Source organism: Amyelois transitella, chromosome 23 (assembly GCF_032362555.1).
Source record: "Amyelois transitella isolate CPQ chromosome 23, ilAmyTran1.1, whole genome shotgun sequence".
Classification (NCBI taxonomy): domain Eukaryota; kingdom Metazoa; phylum Arthropoda; class Insecta; order Lepidoptera; family Pyralidae; genus Amyelois; species Amyelois transitella.
Window position 1 is genome coordinate 5,486,531 of NC_083526.1, and position 24,564 is coordinate 5,511,094.

General features: G+C 36.9%; 2 protein-coding genes across 3 annotated transcripts in view; one reads left to right on the plus strand and one right to left on the minus strand.

Moving 5' to 3' along the window:
• The first annotated feature begins 861 nt into the window (after positions 1-861).
• On the plus strand, positions 862-5,923 carry LOC106130694 (alpha-sarcoglycan). 2 transcript variants are annotated; one of them, XM_013329593.2, is made up of 10 exons: positions 862-997; positions 1,162-1,294; positions 1,711-1,853; positions 2,188-2,336; positions 2,746-2,877; positions 3,277-3,451; positions 3,871-4,121; positions 4,301-4,372; positions 4,698-4,799; positions 4,890-5,923. In XM_013329593.2, exons 2-10 carry the CDS (start codon positions 1,165-1,167, stop codon positions 5,287-5,289), a joined length of 1,554 nt encoding a protein of 517 aa, XP_013185047.1. In that variant the 5' UTR covers positions 862-997; positions 1,162-1,164; the 3' UTR covers positions 5,290-5,923. The 2 variants fall into 2 exon arrangements, with proteins under 2 accessions (XP_013185047.1, XP_013185048.1); XM_013329594.2 differs by lacking the exon at positions 4,301-4,372.
• Positions 5,924-6,210: 287 nt separating this feature from the next.
• Positions 6,211-24,564, minus strand: part of LOC106130688 (beta-alanyl-bioamine nonribosomal peptide synthetase ebony) — a 33,113-nt gene continuing 14,759 nt past the window's right edge. The window contains exons 2-17 of the mRNA XM_013329587.2: positions 20,176-20,301; positions 17,431-17,578; positions 16,716-16,849; positions 15,879-16,055; positions 15,184-15,410; positions 14,322-14,598; positions 13,652-13,819; positions 12,327-12,485; positions 11,470-11,609; positions 10,837-10,927; positions 10,185-10,397; positions 9,712-9,853; positions 9,035-9,177; positions 8,565-8,708; positions 7,331-7,488; positions 6,211-7,034 (exon numbers count right to left, since the gene is read on the minus strand). Of these exons, the coding sequence (XP_013185041.1) occupies positions 6,891-7,034; positions 7,331-7,488; positions 8,565-8,708; positions 9,035-9,177; positions 9,712-9,853; positions 10,185-10,397; positions 10,837-10,927; positions 11,470-11,609; positions 12,327-12,485; positions 13,652-13,819; positions 14,322-14,598; positions 15,184-15,410; positions 15,879-16,055; positions 16,716-16,849; positions 17,431-17,578; positions 20,176-20,296 (2,586 nt within the window). The 5' untranslated portion in view covers positions 20,297-20,301 and the 3' untranslated portion in view covers positions 6,211-6,890. The remainder of the gene's footprint in view (positions 7,035-7,330; positions 7,489-8,564; positions 8,709-9,034; positions 9,178-9,711; positions 9,854-10,184; positions 10,398-10,836; positions 10,928-11,469; positions 11,610-12,326; positions 12,486-13,651; positions 13,820-14,321; positions 14,599-15,183; positions 15,411-15,878; positions 16,056-16,715; positions 16,850-17,430; positions 17,579-20,175; positions 20,302-24,564) is intronic.

A 24,564-nucleotide genomic window follows, 5' to 3' on the forward strand; every position in this document is an offset into this window, starting at 1 on the left:
TTGAAACTTGTACGTAAAATGAAACGTTTAAATATTTCAGCGAAACCTATTTCATTTGGCCAGATTATAGTCAATGACGTCTTTCTGAAGTTTACGTCACACCCAATTTTCAGGGCCGTATTTGAGTATTTATAAAAATTATAAAAATAGTTTAAGGAAGAAGTTATCTCAGTAATAAATATTGCCTCTGTTTTATTTTTATTTAACGCCAACGTGTTTGTCACAGACACAAACTTAAACAAGATTTTATCACACATTTTACATTTTGCTACAGTACATTAGGTACTCGTAGATACCTCAGACTAAATTAAATCGATGTATTAAATAGTTCTACTAAATCGATGGTCAATTACAAAAATTTTGTAAAGGTAATAAGCGAACCTTTTTTATTTTATTATATACAGTAGGTACAGGTTCAGTTCAGACGTCACTTGCTGACCACTATCATTAATTATGCTGCAAGTTTTTGTTTATGTAGATACTAGAGGCCGCCCGCGACTTCGTCCGCATGGAAACCCTATCAATCCCGCGGGAACTCTGGGATAAAAAGTAGCCTATGTGTTATTCTGGGTCTTCAGCTACCTACATACCAAATTTCATGGTAATCGGTTCAGTAGTTTTTGCGTGAAAGAGTAACAAACATCCATACATCCATACAAACTTTCGCCTTTATAATAGTAGTAGGATATTAAATGATGAACACAGTTATTTAATTAAAGTAAGTACTTTGTGTTTATGACAAACCTTGTGTAAGAATAAATAACAATAATAACTAGCCGATGAAGAAAAGAAAAATTATTAAAAATAATCCGGCATGCTACTTATCATAAACAGAATGCGGATCTGTGTTGCGGGGCGTTCCTTTTACTGCACATGTGCGGTACGGGTTTCACCGTCTACCTTTTGTAAACTGTTATAATAGAAATCGATCTTTGTTTCTATTCTGGTGAATCGGGTTGAATTCTTCAATACAGCACGTTCTCATGGTCTTTGGAAGGTATGTTAAAGGTTTATCGATTTGTTTTTTCATTAGTAGGTCAATTTTTCACACGATTGCGCTTGGGTCCGGCCCTGTAATATTTTTGAAGAAAACATGCAGAAAAACCAGCAAACAGTGTTCTTTTTTTAAACTGAAGAATTAATAAAAGTGTTTTATGACAGGTAATGGAAGCAAAGATATATTTATGTGCGGCGTTGATCACCGCAGCTTCGGCTTCTTACGTCCATAATGCTGTGGAAACAGAAATGTTTGCTATTCCAATCAGTCCCAATTTATTTAACTGGACGTATCAAGGTTTGTTTTTATTCTAAATATATATTGCGCTATTCGAATATAGACTTTACGCTCTTCATCTTAAAGTTATTGATAGAAATGTCCTAAAACCTAACGTCTTAACATTATACTAAAATAGTGTTTCAGCACAAAAAATCACGGAATCAGTAATATAAAGGTACTTATTATTATTGTATTTCCACACGTCTTTGGACAATATTGAACCACGAAAGGGTCACTATTCCGTTTTTATGGCATAATATTTACCCTTGTTGTAACTAACTACATAGGTGTATATTATGAATCTTTCGAAGTTATACTAGTAATAGTAACAATATTTTTAATGTTATGGCTGCTTTTCATTCACACATAGTGCTAACTGTGTTTAAATAAAGAGAAATTATTATTAAAATAATAAATTGTCAACCTCCTTTCAGAATTTGACCAGCAATATCGCTTTCACGCATCTTTGCAAGGCAAACCGGAGTTGCCATCTTGGCTTCGTTACATTTATAGTGGGAGACATCACTCCGGGTTCATATTTGGGACTCCACCTAGAGGCACTAAGGAAGCAATTACTGTAAGTGTAGTACCATTTACTCATACCAACCAACCATTAATCTTAGTCGCAAGTCAGCAGCAATAATAAAAAAAATTACAACTTTGTTTTTGTACTATGTGAATCGCTTTCCCAAATGACCTAACCTAAGTAGGTAGTAACAAGATATTTGATGTAATATTTTCACTCATACTTCGGCAAAATTATCTTATTTTACGAAAAAATCAAGCTCACATTTATATTATTCGCCAAAAGATGGCGCTGACTACTGGTGAGTAGGTGGAGTATTTCCAGGAAAAGTAGTTAGACTTCTTTTTCTGCAAAAGCTAGCAAATTAATAAAAAACTCTTTCCAGATTGAAGTGGTGGGGTTGAACCGGCAGGACTATGAAACTCGGCGCATGCTACTCACCCTCAAAATCCAACCCAAAGAAAAGATGGCGCGCTATGAAGTGGAGCTGAAGGTGGACAACCTCAACGTCGAGGACTTGTTGGATGAGCACAGGTACATCTATATTTTCAAATCTATCTAATATAATAAAAGCAAAAGTTGTATGTTACATATTGATTCCCATATTTAATTTTTTTTGTCGGATAATAAGGTAAAATGTTAACCCTTTTGTATGAGATACTGAGTGCCCATTCCAATGTAACGCGACTTTTTTCTAACAAACTTTTTCCCCTTGTATCGCGACTTTTCAGCCATCCTGTATAGGTCAGGTCAGGTATAAAGTTACCATTTTCATACTTAATCAAGGGTGAAAAAGCTATTATTTCGTAGCTACATCTTAATGGAACAGTAAATTATAATTGAAGATATTTTTGTGTCAAAATAGTTGAAGAGAACACGAAAAGAGAGTAGATATAACCTCATAACCTCAAAACTATGACGCTAATCTAGTAATTTATTTTAGGATGTCACGTTTGAAAGACATTCTGAGAACGAAGTTATGGCCAGAGAGTAGTCAGGACCTGTACACTACCTTTTTAGCCTCGGCTATAGACCTCGGAGCGAGGCTGCCTTTAAAACCTGAGGATGGCGAAGGGTAAGTTGATTTGAAGATAATCACGTCTATATCCTTTGCGGGGCAGACAAAGCCAACAGTCATCAAAAAACTGAAAGGCTACGTTCAGCTGTTTGGCTTAATGATGAAGATTATACACGTATAAAAGTATAGCTCTTAATCATTAGTACAACATTGTACTTACGTATACCTATAAGAACAACGCGCTGTGATTTTTATCAGAGTACAATACACAGAATGCAGAGATTACGTTATGAAGGCATCATAAAATTTTAATTCTTCCTTTAGACAATGTGCTTAGTAACCTGTCTCTAATTGAATTTCGATAGCATTCCGTCATTTCCAGATTGTTGGCTCTGAATAATAAATACGTGACGTGTACCTATCTCAATCGTTTTTGTAAAAAATTTCTCATTGCAGATTAGTGGTCCGCCTGGGCAGTTCCGTGCCGTTTTCAGCGGAGATCAAGAGGCTGCGGGAGGAAGTTCGTCCACTGTCCAGATTGCCCAGCTGCCCCAGGGACTATAAACGTACCACGGTCGAGAGACTCTTTAGGGATGCAGAGTTATCTTTAGATTGGTGTAGGTTTGAATTGGTGAGTATCTTTTTTGGTATAGCAAAATCTATAGATACATATCGGGCAAGATAGTGAGGGAAAATATTGCTTGGTTGCGAAAAGAGATTTTATGATGTCGGACTTACTTAATCTGGTTACGAAAGGAGACAAAATGTCTCATTTGATTCCCATGATTACTTATTTTATTGGTATAGCCATCGCATACTAGAGCAATTTTTTAAGAATTACATAAAATATATTGATCTTTGATAAAACCTATCCGTGTGCATTTAAAATCAAATTATTTGAGTTGGTAAAATTACAAATGCTTAATAGTTAATGATGTTTATTATTAAATTACTGTTACCCAGACTCCTCTCCATTGACACCACCTACACAAATTCCAGTAAAATAAATCAACCTTGACCCTGTTACAATTATTGCACTTACCATTTCAGTACAACACAATATACAAAGAAAGAACAACTGAACACCTCGAATACCTAACAGAGATCCCAAACACCAGTAAGACCGCCAAATCTTACTCTGCCCTGGATACTCGTGATGTATGGTCGGCGCCGAGTAAACATGCCTTGCCGTCACGAAGCTACACTAAGCAGTTGACAGCGGCAGTGGCTGTCCCACTTCTGTTAATGTTACTGTCTGTTGCTGCCTTGACTGCTGTCCTGTGCTTCCATTATGCTGCCATGTGAGTATACTTAGCGATTTTTTTATCTTGGTATTCTATGAAGACAAAGTTTGGTATGTTCTTAAAATGTCATAAGACCTGTACACTAAATCTCGATTTTTATAGAAATAAGATTGGAAATTCGGATTTTGTTTTATTTTTGGTTAAACCTTTTTTTTTTTTGTTTTTAATTATTGCAGGCGGGATCCAGTATCAGATTATTTTTTGAAAAACATATTTCATATTTGTATAGAATACCGCCGAAGGAAAAGGTTAGTAAAGGAATGGATGTAGCTTAATGTGCTAATATTTAAGCTTACTAACATAGAAAAATATGCTCTATTTATATTATTACATACTGACATTATGAGTGTGACATGACTTTTCACTATTAATTTTGAATATACTTTGTCATTAGTATAAACAAGATGATATGCCGCTAATTGTTATTGTCTATAAACGTGTGATTGTTACACAATCTTTTCTCATATTTCTTTGATAACAGTTTATTTATAATATAATCTCTTTCGCGGTATTTAAAGCTCCTAACACTTACATGCTGCCTTAACTGACTCTAATCTAATTCTTGTATTTCAGAGGCCACAAGTCTAGCAAAGTAGAGTTATGCCGCTACGGAACTGGCAACACTGACCAAACGCAAATCGCTGATAACACCAGCAATAAGAGTTTAGGCGTAAGGTAATTATATTCAAATATTCACATTGTTACGTTTTTTAAGCCAGAGAAGAATATGTATAAATAGTGCGTAATAAAATCCCTTTTTTTCAGTCCCAACAACAGCTTAGTACGGCCCTACAGCCCTAAGTCTACAACTAACTTAGCTGGCAACTACAACAGGCCCCAACCGCCTCCATACATGGGATCAACCAATAACTCCCTTCACCACCGCAAGTCTGGCAACACCGATACTCCTTCGACGAGCGGACACACCCCGGAACACCGCGGCCATCTTGCGTTAGAAGAATCTTTAAAATTGCTTAACGAAGCCAAAATAAACTCTGAATTTGATAATCTCAACATTCTCAAAGACCCAATTGTCGATCTGAACGACGGAACTGATGATTATGTGCCTATAAAATCTGATATGGCAGGTTATGCCTCGATGAAACCTGAATTGGATGATATCGATGTTCCAGATTTAACGAAGTTCGGTATTGGTCCCATTTGACATGAGGCCTCTAAGGACGGCAAGCCTCCTGTCAAAACGTGGTTTTGCTAAATTTTATTATTCTAATTATTTGTATTTTACTAACGTCTTTGTCAAAATTTTACAATACCTGAACGAAACCTATTTTTTAAATTACCTACGTTATTTTTTTACATCAGACTAGTTACGAAAATTAATGTGTTTATTGATATATTCTTCTATTTTCCAAGCAAGATAACAATGAAAATATTTTTTTTAATTTAAACTTTTACGCTATTTAAATTTGAAACTTAATAAATCAAAGGTTTTACGCACGTGCATAAAAAACAAAATACTGTAAACGTAGCTTACTTAGTTGAACAGTGCATTTAAATTACGACAGTTTAACTACTAACATAATATGATTACTTACTACTTTTTCTTCCTTTTTTATATAATTTATATATTTAGAAAATATTGCCAATTATTAGAGTTATGGTTATAAATTTTGTAACATTAAAGTAGGTGAATATTAAGGCAAAATATCAATAGAATAATAATATACATATAATAGGCGTATTGTTGTCATATTAGTCAATTATACAATGTGTTTTCATATACTGTCTAGTCAAATATCTAGTCATTAATATTTACTAAAAATAAAATAAATAAATTACTTAACTGAAGACTTTAATTATTAATCAGTAAGTAAAATCCCTATTGAATTACGTACAATATTCATGTCAAGTCTACACATTAGAAATACAGAAAAATATATATAACTATGTCTGAATTACTTTTTGTAATCTCATTTCGTTACAAGGTGCCAAGTATTTCTTATATCAAACGATCGGGTGTAAAGTAAAGGTTTGAAAAATAATAAATTAATATCAGATAACTGAAAGAAACAAACTACTTGCTGACTTATTTATTAAATACTATTTATTATTTACTTAAATTACAGTTACAATACTTAAGTAGGTATACTACATCCCAGTTTGGTAATCACATAAAAGCAATAATTTAAGAGATCTTATTTGTCGATTGTTAATTAGAAAATTAATAATAATTTAGGCAAATATATAAAGACATAAATTAATAATTTTGTCAGTTTCATTTTTTCGACAATTTAACATGTTAATTTAATACACATATAACGATTTAACGACCCAATTTATAAATGGAGAACTCTTCATAAATATATTCAACAGTATTTTAACTTATATCAAGCCTCTTAAATTTACTTAGATTATAATTTACTGACACAATTATAGGAATAGTTTTACTGGTCATCCAAACTTAGCACAAAAAAAAGTAGGTACCCTTTTGGATGTAGAGAAAGGTAAAGAAAGTGGAGACAAATTATCATTGTGATCTCTCGTGGGAAAAGGGCGATAGTTTGTAGCATTTATACTGAAAAGTCCAGTGTACTTAGTTATGAAGACCAGTGTGTTTTACATTAATTATTGATTATTATGGGAACTGGCCAAAGATCAAATGAAAATGCGGGCAAGTCATGACAATGTTTGTGCTTTGCTTACAAAAAGGTTACTGTTATTTACTTTCCTTAATACTATTTTATTACATAAAGATAAATCTACGAAATACTTGTGTCAATTATTAATATAACTTAATCTACAATATCACAGTTCAACTGGTTTCCAGCACACGATGGCTCGCATTTCATCGCCAGCCTCTCCGAAGATTCTGTCGCCATTACCATCCACGTAGTGGTTGAGTTGGTAGTCAAGAAGGGTTTGAAAGCCGAGGACGTCTGTTCCTAGTTGCTGTGGATAACATTAATGATTTAATAATTGGATAAAAAATTAATAAACTGGTCTTATTTCAAGGAAAAACTAGGTAGTCTCAATAGCGATAAAAATGTCAGTTAATTCTAATTGATCTCCAAAAAAAAAATTACGGCACGTAATAGTTTGCTTCCCTGGGTTTCCTTGGTAAAAGTCCACCAAAATTTGTATCTAGGTACTATTAGATTAGAAGTTTCTCACATCATAAGAAAATTGCGACCATTAGTACATTGAATTGTGACGAGATAGTAGAAAAAAGAGTAAATTGTAAATACCTGTGTAAGCGGACTAGTATTAGTAGTGAAGACTCCCTTGAACCGCCTCTCGCGGGCTATCCTCATGGTAGCGTGTTCCAAGGCTTTGATAGCAGCCACATTGTCTCGGGTGGACATCTCAGCTGCCGTGGCCATCATGTACGAATGGAGGACGGTGCCTGAAGAAAGATAGAATACATACATACATAAAATCACGCCTCTTTCTCTATAATCTCAGTGCCGTGTGGTTCCCGGCACCAATAGAAAAAAGAATAGGACCACTCCATCTCTCTCCCATTGATGTCGTAAAAGGCGACTAAGGGGTAGGCTTATAAACTTGGGATTCTTCTTTTAGGCGATGGGCTAGCAACCTGTCACTATTTGAATCTCAATTCTATCTTAAAGCCAAATAGCTGAACGTGGCCTATCAGTCTTTACAAGACTTTTGGCTCTGTCTAAAGATAGAATAGAATAGATTTATTTCCAAAATACAAGGTATCACTTATTGACGTCACATCACTTAAATCTAAATCGTGGGTCTACATTAAAAAACATGAATGATGAGGATATGGTTTTTCTTTACTAAGTGTGACATGATGTAAATAAAACATAAATAATACGAAAAAGTATATAGGTAAGTAGTTTGCAAATTAACAACCGTCATCAACGTGAGACACCACTGGATATACCTAGAGCCCGGGTTGCGCCTTTGACTATGATACATGCATACATCTATATCACGTCTATATCCCTTGCGGGGAAGACAGAGCCAACAGTCTTGAAAAGACTTAATGGCCATGTTCAGCTATTTGGCTTAATAATAGAATTGAGATTCCAATAGTGACAGGTTGCTAGCCCATCGCCTAAAAAGAATCCCAAGTGAATTGACTATGATCCTGGATTGAATAACTCACGTTTTACACGAAGCTTTCTTATTCTAGCGCCCGGAACCACAATGGCGTATCCGCTCGATACATACATACATAAATCACGCCTCTTTCCCGGAGGGGTAGGCAGATACCACATCCTTCCACTTGACACGATCCCTGCATACTCGCTTCGTCCAAATTCATAACTCTCTTCATGCAAGCTCGCACTATCCCTGCATACTTCTTACGCTTCATCCACATTCATAACTCTCTTCATGCAAGCTCGTCAGTTTCGGGTACTCTTGGCCAGACCTTTTGCTAGAATGTTGGAGACATTCTAGACTATTCTAGCTTGATCAAGGTATACGTCACACATATAAAGTTACCTTTTCCTTCCGGCAATAAATGTCTAACAGAGCCCTCGACGAACTCCAGGAAAGCCATGATCTTGGCGAGGCCACCTGTCAGCTCTATTTCAGGTTCGTCACGAGCATCGAAGTTCAATGCCACGGCCACGGGTGATCCAGTACCTGAGAAAACAATGTGAAAATTATACATACATACATATGGTCACGTCAATATCCCTTGCGGGGTAGACAGAGCCAACGGTCTTGAAAAGACTGAATGGCCACGTTCAGATATTTGGCTTAATGATAGAATTGAGATTCAAATAGTGACAGGTTGCTAGCCCATCGCCTAAAAAAAGAATCACAAGTATGTAAGCCTATCCCTTAGTCGTCTTTTACGACATCCATGGGAAAGAGATGGAGTGATCCTATTCTTTTTTGTATTGGTGCCGGGTACCACACGGCACTGAGCTTTGCATACATACAAATAATCTTTACTCTATACTCACCGTCAGTGAGCACTACGCTGAGCCTGGCTAGTAACAACGCCGGCCAACAGAGATCGATGCAGGCCGCGTAGTCGACCGGTTCTATTTCGTGTTTCAGAAATTGTTCCAACTCCGCCTTCTCGTAGAATGACGATACCACCATGCTGGAATCAAGTTTTATAGGCAACGTAAGTAAGGCTTTCAACAAATCCACAACAGAAATATAGTATTTTGTATATTTCATCAGCGTTAATATTGTGGAGAGGTTGAATGAAAGCAGGTTGACTAAGCAGATATACAAGAAGTGTGGAGGGAAAGGTCAGAGTGGGAAGACCTAGACGAACGTATCTTGATCAAATTGAGGACGTCCTGGTAAAGGGTCAGAGTATCCGAAACTGCCGAGCTTGCATGAAGAGTTATGAATGTGGATGAAGCGAAGGAAGTATGCAGAGACCGTGGCAATTGGAAAGAGGTAGTCTCTGCCTACCCCTCCGGGAAAGAGGCGTGATTTTTATTTATGTATATATGCATAGAAATTCAAAACAGAAAACGGTAGTTATTTTTATGGCTCCCATGAAAACCGGAATATACCTACCATCCTGCCTACCATATATCAGCGCCATCTATTATCGGATGGATGAAAATATTTATCTACATTTTGCATTTCATTTTTTTACGTCTAAGAATAAAGTACTTACTCAATAACCTGCTGTTTGTGCTCATCCCTCATCAGTTCGGCTGTGAACTTGGGTTCCTGACTGTCTTGCCGGCTGTTAGGGTCCGTGCTCAGATTAGAGAGCACCTCTCCTAAATTAGCAGCTCCCAAAAAGTCGCTGATTTCTGAAAAAAAAATGTGGACGTGAAAGTTTTTTTTACGGTGACTGGTGAGGAAAAACATCGTAAGTAAACATTTCAGGCAACCATGATCCATTCTGTGTTGGAGTCCGTATTAATAAGATCACTAACTCAAAACTGGACCGATGTTGATGAAATTCGGATTTGAAATAGTTAGCCTATTTAGAAAATTTTTTTTTCTCTGATTTTTATGTTCTATAAATTCCCGCGGGATTTATTCGGCGGGTAAAAATGAAGTTCGCTTATTATACCTATTCTCTCTATTATATTTTTTAAATAAATAATTTTAAAACTGTTAAGATTTTTGTTTACTTACCGATGTAGTATCCCCTCTCTCTAAGCCTCGTGATCGTGTAAATTGAGTTGAGCGAATTCCCTCCCAACTCGTAAAAGCCTGCTCTGACAGATAGGGCGCCTCTAGCGGACCTGCCGAGAACTTCCCCTACAGTTGAGAATAGCACCCTGGCCGCTTCCATATCTTGTTCGTCAACACCAGAATAATCTATGTCCAATGTGATCGCTGAATCATCTGAAAGAGAATATTTTTTAATATACATACATACATATAATCACGTCGATATCCCTTGCGGGGTAGACAGAGCTTGTCTGCTCTGCTTGTCTTGTCAGAGTCTTGTAAAGACTGATAGGCCACGTTCAGCTATTTTAATATAGAAATCATTATCACTAGTTGTGGGTTATTCAGTACCAGTAGTATGTAAAGAAAATTAAAAATTTACCATGAATAAAAAAGTATAAATAACTAGTAATAGACAGACATTTGAATCCCTTGCGGTTCTAGTGACTTCTGTGGTGAAAGATAGTGCTAAAAAGTAAAGTTAATTTACTAAAACAATTAATAGATGGCGCTGCACTAAATTCAATATCATTTTCAGTTTGTTTATTAAAACCTAACAATAGATGGCGTTGTACTATATTAATGCAGAAAAAATACAGAATAAATAGTTTACCATTATTATTAGTGTTTTCATACATCTTCAACAATGCTTGTCTGTCCACTTTACCGTTGACAAGCAATGGGATGGTTTCTATCTCGATTACCTGAAAAAGAAGAAATTATTTCTTTAGATTATTGTCAGAATTTAAAACGCCTACAATGATAAAATTATGTCCGGTAGATATACGAAGCAATTATTTCAAATTATTTAAAAAATTTACGTGCGTTCCTCACCAAGTTTTTACGTAAAAGCTAGGCACTTAGATAGTTAATTTCCAAAACCGTGTAATTATACATACATATATATGATCACGTCTATATCCCTAGCGGGGTAGACAGAGCCCCCAGTCTTGAAAAGACTGATAGACTCAGCTGTTTGGCTTAGTGATAGAATTGAGATTCAAATAGTGACAGGTTGCTAGCCCATCGCCTAAAAGAGGAATCCCAAGTTTATAAGCCTATCCCTTAGTCGCCTTTTACGACATCCGTGGGAAAGAGATGGAGTGGTCCTACTCTTTTTTGTAATGGTGCCGGGAACCACACGGCACTAATTAAATATCTATTTATCCTTTTTTGTTTAAGATTAATTGGAGTTATGTAGTGGTGACATTATACAATATTTTTTACAATATTAACAGTAACCCACCTGCGGTATCATGTAACTAGTCAGGCTGTTCTTCAGACTGGCTTCAATATGATGCGCTGAAATCCTTGCTTCAGGGGCGATGGTGACAAAAGCCAGGATCTCTGGGTTGCCTCTCTCCAGCCCGTAACATAAGACTACACCTATAAGCGATGATAAATAGATTTAGGTAACAATTTATATTTTTATATACTTCATATACGGTTAAATATCTAGTAATTAAGTACCTATGTAGCTAACCAACCCTGCAAGAAATTTGGTGTACCTACATATGACTAGTCCAAATTGTTTTATTGAGTTTAAATATTATTTTTAATGAAATGGAAATCTTAATTAAAATGAACTCAAATTAAAACTAAAGCTACTTATAGAAAAAAAAGAAGAAAAGATGATTACTAATTAAAATGTAATTTACAAATTGTACAGTCCCTGCATAGCATCAAATTGCGGGAGTGTGCCCGGAAGGCTGGCAGCATTGTCATTTTGAATAGCAATGCTGATTCTCTGAGCAAGATAACCATCATTTCCATTTTGTATTAATGAGTGAAAATTAAAAAGCAATCTTATTAATTATAGATAAATCTTTGTAACTTCAAACAGATGTATCCTAAGATTGAAGATGAAATTCATTCAGTCTAAAAAAATACATTGTTTTAGGCATACATACATAAAATCACGCCTCTTTCGCGGAGGGGTAGGCAGAGACTACCTCTTTCCACTTGCCACGATCTCTGCATACTTCCTTCGCTTAATCCACATTTCATTTAAGCAAGTGCCTCGACTGGTATATCAACAAAGAAGTCTTCATCTTTCATTCACAAAAAAAAAATACAACACCCTGACAAAAAGAGACAACTAACATTTATCGACTCCCGGCACCGCCGCCACGGCTCTGTCTACCTCCAGCAGGTCCACCCGGTGACCCCTGATCTTGACCTGCGAGTCCGTGCGGCCGGCGTACAGGATCACACCCTTGCGCAGGATGCCGAAGTCTCCTGTGCGGTATAGGCGACTGAAATCTGGGAACAAAATTATATAATAGATAATTTGAGAGCGAACTTTAATCATAATCATTTTTATTCCTTGAATATGGTTACAATGTAGAAAATGTGTTTACTGAAACTGTAAATACTTAAGTATTTAGGGACAGTTTATGTGAACACATTTTCAACCTCTAAAGGCGTCGGAATATATACATAATATATTTTCAATACATACATATGGTCACGTCTATATCCCTTGCGGGGTAGACAGAGCCAACAGACTTGAAAATACTGAATGGCCACGTTCAGCTATTTGGCTTAATGATAGAATTGAGATTCAAATAGTGACAGGTTGCTAGCCCATCGCCTAGAAAAGAATCCCAAGTTATGTAAGCATATCCCTTAGTCGCCTTTTACGACATCCATGGGGAAAAAAGAATAGGACCACTCCTTCTCTTTCCCATGGATGTCGTAAAAGGCGATTAAGGGATAGGCTTATCAAATTGCGATCCTTTTTGTAGGCGATGGGCTAGCAACCTGCCACTATTTGGATCTCAATTCCATCATTAAGCGAAGCAGCTGAACGTGGCCATTCAGTCTTTTCGGAACTATTGGCTCTGTCTACCCCGTAAGGTATATGGACGTGACTATATGAATAGAATAGATTTATTTTCAAAATTGGATACAAGGTATCACTTATTGACGTCACATCACTTAAATCTAATTATAACTACTACCGCTTCCAAAGCGCGTGTTTAGAAGAAGCGGCGGAACAAACTACACTGCAGCATTTCCATCGGACGTCAATGTACAAATATATGTAGATCTCTTAAATCTAAATCATGGAAACGAATGCGCATTGTCTACATTAAAAAAACATGAATGAATTGAAAATTAATGTTATATTTAAATTTTACATTGAATTCAAAATGTATTATGTGTGCCGTGTGGTTGCCGGCACCAATACAAAAAAGAATAGGACTACGACGAAGACGACTAAGGGATAGGCTTGCAAACTTGGGATTCTTTTTCAGGCGATGGGCTAGCAACCTGTCACTATTTGAATCTCAATTCTATCATTAAGCCAAATAGCTGAACGTGGCCATTCAGTCTTTTCAAGACTGTTGGCTCTGTCTACCCCGCAAGGGATATAGACGTGACCATATGTATGTATGCATGTATTATGTGTGTATGTATGTTACCGCTATGGTCAGCATGCGGGTTGTCCTGGAACCTGTCAGCCCCCTGCCCGCCCACGTAGCCCGCGGCCAGGTTGCGGCCCGCCACCCACACCTCGCCCGGCTCGCTCTCCCGCGCCGGGTTCATCTCCTCGTCCAGGAGGTACACGGCGCAGTTGTCCAGCGGTGAACCTGATGGTGACACGACATTTTAAGGGTTGTAAGTGAGAAAGATTTCCTTTACCGACAATAAATTAGGAAAGCATAAGAGAAACGGATGGTAAGACAAAGATTACAATAAAGGTCTATCTACACTAATATTATAAAGCTGAAGAGTTTGTTTGTTTGAACGCGCTAATCTCAAAAACTACTGGTTCGAATTGAAAAATTCTTTTTGTGATGAATAGACCATCTATCGAGGAAGACTTTAGGCTATATAACGCTGCAACTTTTAGGAGCGAAGAAATAATGAAAAATGTAGAAAATAAACCGGGAAAAAATTATTCATCCTTGAGAGCTTGAAAGCAGACCTTCAACGAAATCAGCCTCCTATTACCCATTTCTCTTGAACTAGAAATGATGCTATCACTTCGTCTACATATACTGTTACTGTCATACACACACACGAGACCTTATCTCTCAGATCAAATCAAGGTATCTTCAACTAACCATTAAAGAAGTTACTTTTACTCACCAATAGGAATGGTATCATGCAGTTCCAGCTGTCCAGCCTTCTCCAAGACATAATACGTCACATCTCCCATAACTTCTGTACTGCCGTAGAAGTTAGCCAGCTTATAACCACCCTGGTCACCGAAATATCGGAAGAACTGCGATGCTAACTCTTTACTAAGGGTTTCTCCAGAACACACCCATAGTTTCAGGTACTGAAGAGGTTTCTCAGCAGGATTTAGGGAAAGGTACATGAGCATTGATCGCAGAAGTGTTGGAACGAGAACTAGTCGTTGTACCTGCAAAAGGAAACATCAGAATCAATTTTTCCTCTTCTGCCGCAGTTGGGTTATAAATTATTTGAGATCCTCCTGTTGTTTTCCTGGTTGCATAATCAAGAAGGATCTAGAAATGCACACGTAACCACCATCCCAGTGCTGAAAAGTCTGGCATTTACAGGAAGCGACTTCTACGCAACGTTGTCACGTTTCCCGGTAAACAGATCATCCCCAACTTTGATCATGTTTATAGTGTAGCACTAGACGATAGTACTTTTATCTATTCTATTCTTTGATTTTTAACCTACAAAAACCATACAACCGATAGCTACAATCTGCCACTTCTTCTTCTTCCAGGCTTTAATCCGGGATACATTCACTATTCTTTGAAGAGAAGCCTGAAGTGCTTTTGTCAAATTGCAAATATTATCATATACCTAGTACCCGAAACCGCCGAGCTTGCATGAAGAGAGTTATGAATGTGGATGAAGCGAAGGAAATATGCAGAGATCGTGGCAAGCGGAAAGAGGTAGTCTCTGCCTACCCCTCCGGGAAAGAGGCGTTATTATATGTATGTATGTATCATATGAGAAGCTAATAACATACCTGATTCTCCGCCAAAGCGTTCACCAGCTTCTGCGGATCCCTAGTAGTCTCTCGTGACAAGATGAGCAGGGTCCTTCCGTGGAGAAGGGGGCCCCAGATCTCGCAGACCGAGTCCACGAAGGTAAGAGCTGTCTTCCAGACGCAGGTCACTTCGTCGTTGGCGAAAGGAAACGTTCTGAATTGCCACCAGAGACGGTTGCAGATCGCGGAGTATGGTAATCTGACACCTAGAAGATTTTTATTAATCAGTAACTTGTGAAGCATTCAAGGTTGTACTTGACTCTATTGCTATGCTTTGCATTAAATCCTAATCCTACTACTATTATAAAGGCGAAAGTTTGTATGGATGTTTGTTACTCTGTCACGCAAAAACTACTGAACCGATTACCATGAAATTTGGTATGTAGGTAGCTGAAGACCCAGAATAACACATAGGCTACTTTTTATCCCAGAGTTCCCGCGGGATTGATAGGGTTTCCATGCGGACGAAGTCGCGGGCGGCCTCTAGTAATATTATAAATGCGAAAATTTGTATGTCAGTATGGATGTTTGTTACTCTTTCACGCAAAAACTACTGAACCGATTACGATGAAATTTGGTATGTAGGTAGCTGAAGACCCAGAATAACATAATAGACCCAGAATAGCTACTTTTTATCCCGGCAATTTGCCGGGCCCGATTTGGGCAAGACATACCTTTTGGTATACCAGTGCTCCCAGAAGTATACAGCACTATGGCTATGCTGTCAGCTCCTGACGAAGCCAGGGTGTCGCAGTCACTGATCTCCTCCGCTGAAAGACTGCTGGCTTCTTGAGACAACTCCTCGAAGGAGACGGCTGGCACGCCACTGCCAGTGAACATGGCGGCATTGGCTGGAAATTAGGAATAGTTATTTACAACAGAATGGCCTGGAAGAAATTGCATTTGATATAGGTAAGGCATCGACTTCTGTACTGTTAATCTATACTAATATTATAAGGTTGAAGAGTTTGTTTGCTTGCTTGTTTGTTTGTTTGTTTGAACGCGCTAATCTAAGGAACTACTGGTTCGAATTGAAAAATTATTTTTGTGTTGAATAGACCATTTATCGAGGAAGGCTTTAGGCTATATAACATCACGCTGCAATTATTAGAAGCGAAGACATAATGGAAAATGTGAAAAAACATCTTTGAGGGCTTCAATGATGGCTAAAATAACTTTTGCATGCGGACGAAGTCGCGGGCACAGCTAGTATTCTTATAAAATGTTTTGTTCTAAGTATTCTCCTTTTAGTGTAATGTTTTTACTTACTTACATTATTTACTAGGTACAGTATAGTTATCATAGAACTGCAACAGCAATCCCTTGATTTATTTTCTATTTATTACCTAAACATCATTACATAAATATGTACCAGTTTTTGTAATAAAGTAAAAAATAGTATATAATTTTTTAACTAGAAATTTCTGTTTAACAGTTGATTTCTTATATTTATCAATGAAAGAAATCAACTATAAAAGAACTATACACAAAATATAGTAAGACAAAGATACCTGTGTCGTCATATACAATGAGAGCTGGCTGGGCGTCCTGCAGGATGTGTGAGACCCTGGCCTGGGGGAAGCTGGGCTCCATGGGCACGTACGCAGCTCCCGACTTCCAGGTGGCCAGGAGTGTCATCACGGTACTGAAGGAATGAATTTTATTTTTAAATTGCTGTCAATGTTATAATTACGTCACAATAATGTAAATATTAAGTAGCAGAATGTAAATAAATATATACGGGACAAATTACACAGATTGATTGTTCAATGTAGTACGCTTGTGTGTGACACCGGAGGTACCAGGTTTGAATCCCGGCCAGGGCATAATGAGAAAAGAACTTTTTCTGATTGGCCTGGGTCTTAGATGTTTATCTTTATAAGTATCACTACATAGTATAAAACAAAGTCACTATTTTAGTCTGTTTGTCTGTATGCTTAAATCTTTAAAATTACGCAACGGATTTTGATGCGGTTTTTTGTACAGGTAGAGTGATTCAAGAGGAAGGTTTTTATGTATAATAACATTTATAATTTTGCACCCGTGCGAAGCCGGGGCGGGTCGCTAGTTTATTATAAAATATAGTATCGTTGTGTTAGCAACTCTAAACACAAATCTCAAACTTACTTCGAGGCTAACTCAATCTGTGTAATTTGTCCTTTATATGTATGAATGTACATAAATATATAGTTAAATAAATAAATAAACTTGTCACTCAATACTTACGCATGTGTAGGTTGCATGCACACAGCTATAACAAAATCTCCATCTCTGTTAGCTCCCGTCAGCCTCGCTCGCGCTGTGACAGCTCGGGCCAGCGCGTTGGTTCCAGCTTCCAGCTCGGAGTAGCTCACACGAGCGTTGTTTGTTTCATCTGAAGTAAGAACAATATTATTGAGCATTTCCTGCCGCGTGGAGGATACCATTAATAGTGAAAAGTACACCTAAAAATCTCTCTGGGATTATTTTGTAAGGACCCAAAATTGTCAAGCCCAGTTCGCAATTGCAATCTGGATTGTACTAAAAATGGAACATTAGTGCCGTGTGGTGGACAACATTAGAAAAAAGAATAGGGCCACTCCATCTCTCCCTCATGGATGTCGTAAAAGGCGACTAAGGGATAGGCTTATAATCTTGGGATTTTTGTTTTAGGCGACAGGCTAGCAACCTGTCACTATATGAATCTCAATTCTATCATTAAGCCAAACAGCTGAACGTGGCCTATCAGTCTTTTTAAGACTGTTGGCTCTGTCTACCCTGCAAGGGATATAGGCGTGATTATATGTATGTATGGAACATTAGTTAGATTCAGGTAGTTGTTTGCTAGACCATATCCTCAGTTTTTTTTTTATTAAATTAATATTAGATTAGGCATTTGTTCTCCATCTCACTCAATGGCAAGTGACGATGAAGAATAAGATGTTACAAGCCCATCTAAGAGATACGATATAAAGTACATACTTTATGTTAGATATAAATAAATTAAGTTGTTTTTTTGAGGTGCTAGGCTGGCAACCTGTCGAATCTAAACGATTCTAAAAATCGTTAGACATACAGCTCAAAGTGGCCTTCAAGTTCTTTCGAAACTTGGTTCTGTCTACCCGTCAAGGGATAAGGATGTTAAACGTGTTGGTATGTAACATGCTGTTACCATATTATCTTACATTCAATTTCTTCCAGAACCATAATAAACGGATTAATATTTATTGTAAATTTTATATTAATTTTGAAAGGGAAAGATGTAGTCCCTGTCTACCGATAAAGGCGTGATTTCATGAATGTGTGTGAAAAATGTCCAGAACTCTTATATTAACGACAAACTTACCTAGACAAACGCTGAGGTCGATGACAAAGTGATTAAATGATAAATAATGAACAATTACAAGTTCTCAGTACCAAGTAGAAGTAATTAGTGGAGCCGATGACCTAAAAAGCCTTGTCGTGATGACACAGTTATAAGACTTTTCATTTGTAAAATTGTGTATCTTTGTCTTATCAATTTTAGAATAGAATAGATTTACTTTCAAAATTAGATACAAGGTATCACTTATTGACGTCACATCACTTAAATGTCGTGTGGTTCCCGGCATCATTACAATGTCGTGTGGTTCCCGGCATCATTACAAAAAGAATAGGACCACTCCATCTCTTTCCCACGGATGTCGTAAAAGGCGACTAAGGGATAGGCTTATAAACTTGGGATTCCTCTTTTAGGCGATAGGCTAGCAACCTGTCACTATTTGAATCTCAATTCTATCTTAAAGCCAAATAGCTGAACGTGGCCTATCAGTCTTTACAAGACTGTTGGCTCTGTCTACCCCGCAAGGGATATAGACGTGATTATATGTATGTATGTATGTATGTCACTTAAATCTAATTATAACTACTACCGCTTCCAAAGCGCATGTGTAGAAGAAGCGGCAGAACAAACTACACTGCAGCTTCTAATTTGAATCTAGCTATCCAGTTTTTTGCAAAAAATTATGATAATTTAACTTTAAGCCACTGCTAAGTATAGAATTTTATTGAAATGATAGATAGATAGATAATTCATTTTTTGATTTGCTACACACAATTACAATTTCATATGAAATACAAATTAATTAGGGTGTGAGTTGCAGCAATACAAAAAGGTAACAACTCAACGAATTTATTGCTATAGAGCAATACGCTGATTTTCAGTTATGACCTAGGTGCTAGTGCAGGTCAATCTGCGCACGTGTTATGTTCGTGTAACCTTAAGAAAAGTAGCCTTTATATGATTTTAATTGTGGTCAGACCTTGAATTCTTGGCTTCCACCTGACTTTAGTCCTGATTGCGTCCTCACCTATCTGTAATGGAGCACGAGGTGCGCCTTATAATCCTGGATTGGGTAAGACGACTCCCGTGGGACCTCCGCAACATTTTCAGGGGAACTATAACCCTATGTGATGGTTACAAACCCAATTACCTTTTTTAGAGTAAGATGCTCAATACGTCCGCAAATAAAACCGACATATACATACATAAAACGCCTCTTTCCCAGAGGGGTAGGCAGAGACTAAGAACATCTTTGTGCTTACCACCATCCATCCATCCACATTCGTTTCTAATAAATAGTCTCTCTCAACGGACATAAAAGTGAGTGTAATAACTAGAATTGTGAATAGTACGCTTTAATTTTTTAAATATCATGTTTTGGCATCACTGTTAGAACTCTTTCTCTTTGCCATGGCGTCCTCGATCTGTTCGCACGTATCTAATAATAAAAGTACAAAGCTTTAAGTATCGTTTATAGATAATTAAGTAAAATATGTATTTCCAATATTGTTTATTGAATAAACGGATGGAGATATGAAGACCAGGGTGGTTTCAATGTGAGCACCCTAAAACCTGCCCCACACACACCACGTCCTTATACTTCCACTCTTACTTGCATTGCCTTCACACATTCACTCTCTCTCACTCAACTAAAATTCATCATAATATACCTGAGTACACTAGCGCGGTCCTATCGCCCTGACAGAGCCTGCTCAGATGTCTGGTCAACGGGGCGCTCGGCACACTGTTACGTGCGCCTGTCACCACAGACACCCGAGGCAGGGAACCCATGATTTCTGGAACAAGAAAAGAGATTTAACATACATACATAAAATCACGCCTCTTTCCCGGAGGTGTAGGCAGAGACTACCTCTTTCCACTTGCCACTTCATCTCATGTCATCACATCTCTCAGTCTCATCACATCTCTGCATACTTCCTTCGCTTCATCCACATTCATAACTCTCTTCATACAAGCTCGGCGGTTTCGGGAGAGAGAAAGAGATTTAAAACTGCATAGATTGAATTTTAAGAATAAGGAACGTGGTTATTAAGTGGTTCATTGTCTGCTCGATACCACAGTCATGCAAGTTAAGAAAGGGCAGATGTCTTTGAAGGAAGATAGAACAACATTGTCTAAATTCCTGCTTAAGATGTTAAGTGTAAGATAAGTTATCTATATTTATATGTACATACATACATACATATAATCACGTCTATATTCTTTGCGGGGTAGACAGAGCCAACAGTCTTGCAAAGACTGATAGGCCACGTTCAGCTATTTGGCTTTAAGATAGAATTGAGATTCGAATAGTGACAGGTTGCTAGCCCAACGCCTAAAAGAAGAATCCCAAGTTTATAAGCCTACCTCTTAGTCGCCTTTTACGACATCCATGGGAGAGTGATGGATTGGTCCTATTCTCTTTTCTATTTGGTGCCGGGAACCACACGGAAAGTTTGACACCCCAATCAAATTCCAGGCTAATAACAATATGACCTCCCAATTACAGCAATGGACAGTGATTGAGTAATTGCTCCAATTGGCCATCAATGTTGAATTATTCAATCAGATTTAATTCATTGACTGTGGTTTCTATCGTGGTCATTTATGAATGAACGACGCAGTTGTCCTGTTTTCTTAATAGAGTTGTAAACAGCCTGCCTTTTCACACAATTGTCTCAAAAAGTAAGACGACTATAGAATTTTTTTTTGTATCGCTACAAAGCAGCATTGTACGCGTAAGTTGCTCCAATAAAAATACGGCAGAATTGAGAACCTCCTCCTTTCTTGAAGTATATAAACATACAAGACCCAGGGCCAATAAGAGAAAGTTAGTTTCTCATCATGCCCTGACCGGGATTCGAACCCGGGAAAATTTATTTAAAAAACCATACATCGGTACCTGAACAAAAACAGTAGCTATCATTACATAGTTTTAAACATGGGTACCTAACTCAGCATGTTGGTTATCTCATGAAAGGATTACCAACGCTGGTCTTCCGTTGGTAATTTAAGATTAACCACACAGATTCTCGTAAGTGACTGTCCACTACAACTACCTCGTTGGCTGGTTGACAGGATCATGGTCACAGGCACACTCCAGGTTCCCCTCTAGTGAGAAAGGTCAGGGAAGAATAAAAATCTTGTTTGAAATTTACCGAATATAGGACGATTTATAGATAAATATAGATCGTGAATTGATGTCATGTATTAAAATAGATGTTGTTAACAATTTCATTTTTATATGTTTCTATAATAAATACTACACTATTATTATATAGCATATCTATAACAAACAACATTATTATTGAAGAAGAAAAAATATGTATAAAAGTTTCTTCCTGATAACGTAAAAGGAGTAAAGAAAAACATCGAAATAAATAGGTAGGTAATGCACTCTGGGCAACTGACTAAAAAACTAGCCTATATAACATTCATAGCCTATTTTCAAGAGCATCAAAGTATACAGCTGAAGTGAAGCTGAAGTTTCAATAACGCAATATAACGAGAGAGTAAGTATTGAATAAAAAATAAAACCAAATGATTTAAACGCGCACTTTTTTTAGGTGTTGAAATTTTCTTACACTAAACTTCATTTAAACTTATACTTAATGAACTAGTTTTTTTATACAATTCGTTATATTTTTTTTCCATGGTGAAACTATAATAACTAAAAATGTTTTATAGCGATTACAATTCCAATGGATTTCAACATACTTATTATTAAACATTCCAATTAAAAATCTTCCCTAATAAAACAAATTAAGAAATTCTTATCGGAGTGAAGCCTCAGAGAAAAGGTAGCTACATAATAAAATGTCAATATATCTTTGCCGCCAAGTCATAAATAATGACTAAGGGAAAGGCTAGTAAACAGCAACCTGTCACTGTTGAAATTTAAATTATATCATAAATTCATACGCATTTACTCTTCGCAAAACTGTTGGCTCTGTCCACTCCGCAAGGGATATAGAGGTAATTATATGTATTTTAAAATATACGTGTGAGTTCTGATGCAATATACAAGTACTACATCATCATGCACGCACTTACAATTAAAATTAACAAAACAATCCTATAATACTTCCTCTTACCTTAACCTTTTGTGTTGAGCACTTAACTTTTTGTATCAAATAAGTAAGTATATTCTTATAAATAACAACCTTATACATACAAAAATATGATCTGTTTATACCTTGTGGGGTAGACAGACTCGAAAGGTAACTTTAGTTGAATGACTTGTGAGATTCAAAGATTATGACAAGTTTCTGTTCCATCGCCTCAAAGAATAATAGATATACCTACGTAACAGAATACACAGATTGAGTTAGATTCGAAGTAAGTTCAAGACTAGTGTTACGAGATACTTACTAGAGGATACTATATTTTATAATAAATTCTTATATAGATAAACATTCAACACCGAGGACAATCAAAGAGAGTTCGTGTCTCATCACGGCCGGGATTCGAACCCGGGACCTCCGGTGTCACAGACGAGCACACAACCATTGCCCAACAAATGCCGTCAAATTCGAATCTTAACCCCAAAGAATAATCAAAGTTTAAATGCTTGGTTGACTGCTATAATATTATACATATAATCACGTCTATATCCCTTGCGGGGTAGATAGAGCCAACAGTCTTAGAAAGCCTGATAGGCCACGATCAGCTATTTGGCTTTAAGATAGAATTGAGATTCAAATAGTGATAGGTTGCTTGCCCTAGCTTTGCTAGCTAGTTTTAATATTATGCTTGACTTAAATATTTTGTGCGCTACGAGACTGTACCAAAGGACCATACTAAGTAGTAGGCAATAGTATTTCTTCACGAGTATTTTGTGCCATGATGGATGCACTTCAATCTAACTAAGTTTTAAATACTTGCATAAAAATGCTTTGTTTTGCTCACTATTACATTTTTTATGGAACAAAGAGGAATTCCATTAAATTTTATTACAATTAATTAAGTAGATATAAAACACAAAACGATTCAAGTAGTTAATTATTTAACTCGATTACCTCCGACAAAAGACAATAAATTTCTAAACAATAATTATTAGTAGCGGTGGCTACTAATACCAACTAAGTTTTATTTGTTTCTAAAACGCCAACTTCTGTAATTAAGATTTAGTCATGACATGCTTGTTAAATCACTATGAAGGATGCAATAGTAAGGTTATAATGAAGAATTGCAAGGATTGGATAAGTTAACCTTTGCCTTATAGCTTTTATGATCAAATTACAAAATAAATGCCGGTGCCGTGTGGTTCCAGGCACCATTACAAAAAAGAATAGGACCACTCCATCTCGTTCCCATGGATGTCGTAAAAGGCGACTAAGCGATAGGCTTATAAACTTGGGATTCTTCTTTTAGGCGATGGGCTAGCAACCTGTCCCTTTTTTGAATCTCAATTCTATCGTTAAGTCAAACAGCTGAACGTGGCATATCAGTTTTTTTAAGATTGTTGGCTCTGCCTACCCCGCAAGGGATATAGACGTGATTATGTGTATGTATGTACAAAATTAACATGATTCCATAAAAGTCCTACTTGACGACTTAACATGGGAACCTGTTACCAGCTTACATCGTGACTGCACTAAGTAGAAGTGTTTATTTCTTTAGTCGTCTATTCTACATACGTACCTTATACTCTCAATTCTATCATTAAGCCAAACAGCTGAACGTGGCCTATCAGTCTTTTCAAGATTGTTGGATCTGTCTACTCCGCAAGGGATATAGACTTGATTATTTTAGGTATGTATGTAACAAAAATATAGACTACAAAATGTTTTCCACGAAAATCTTTCGCTACTTGACGTGACTGATGTCAATTATTGTAAAACACCCAGCATCACGGATTTAAGACTAAGAAGAACATTATGCAAGTATTGATGAATTAATACCTAGTATAATAAAAAACATCTGAAATTGGGTTACATTTAATCCATCATTCATCAGGCCATTTCTGAGATATAATTATGGATGCATTATAAAAGAGCACGTTGCATTTTCTTGAATGATGTCAACTATGTAAAAATGTTTTCAGTTTCGTTGTGGAT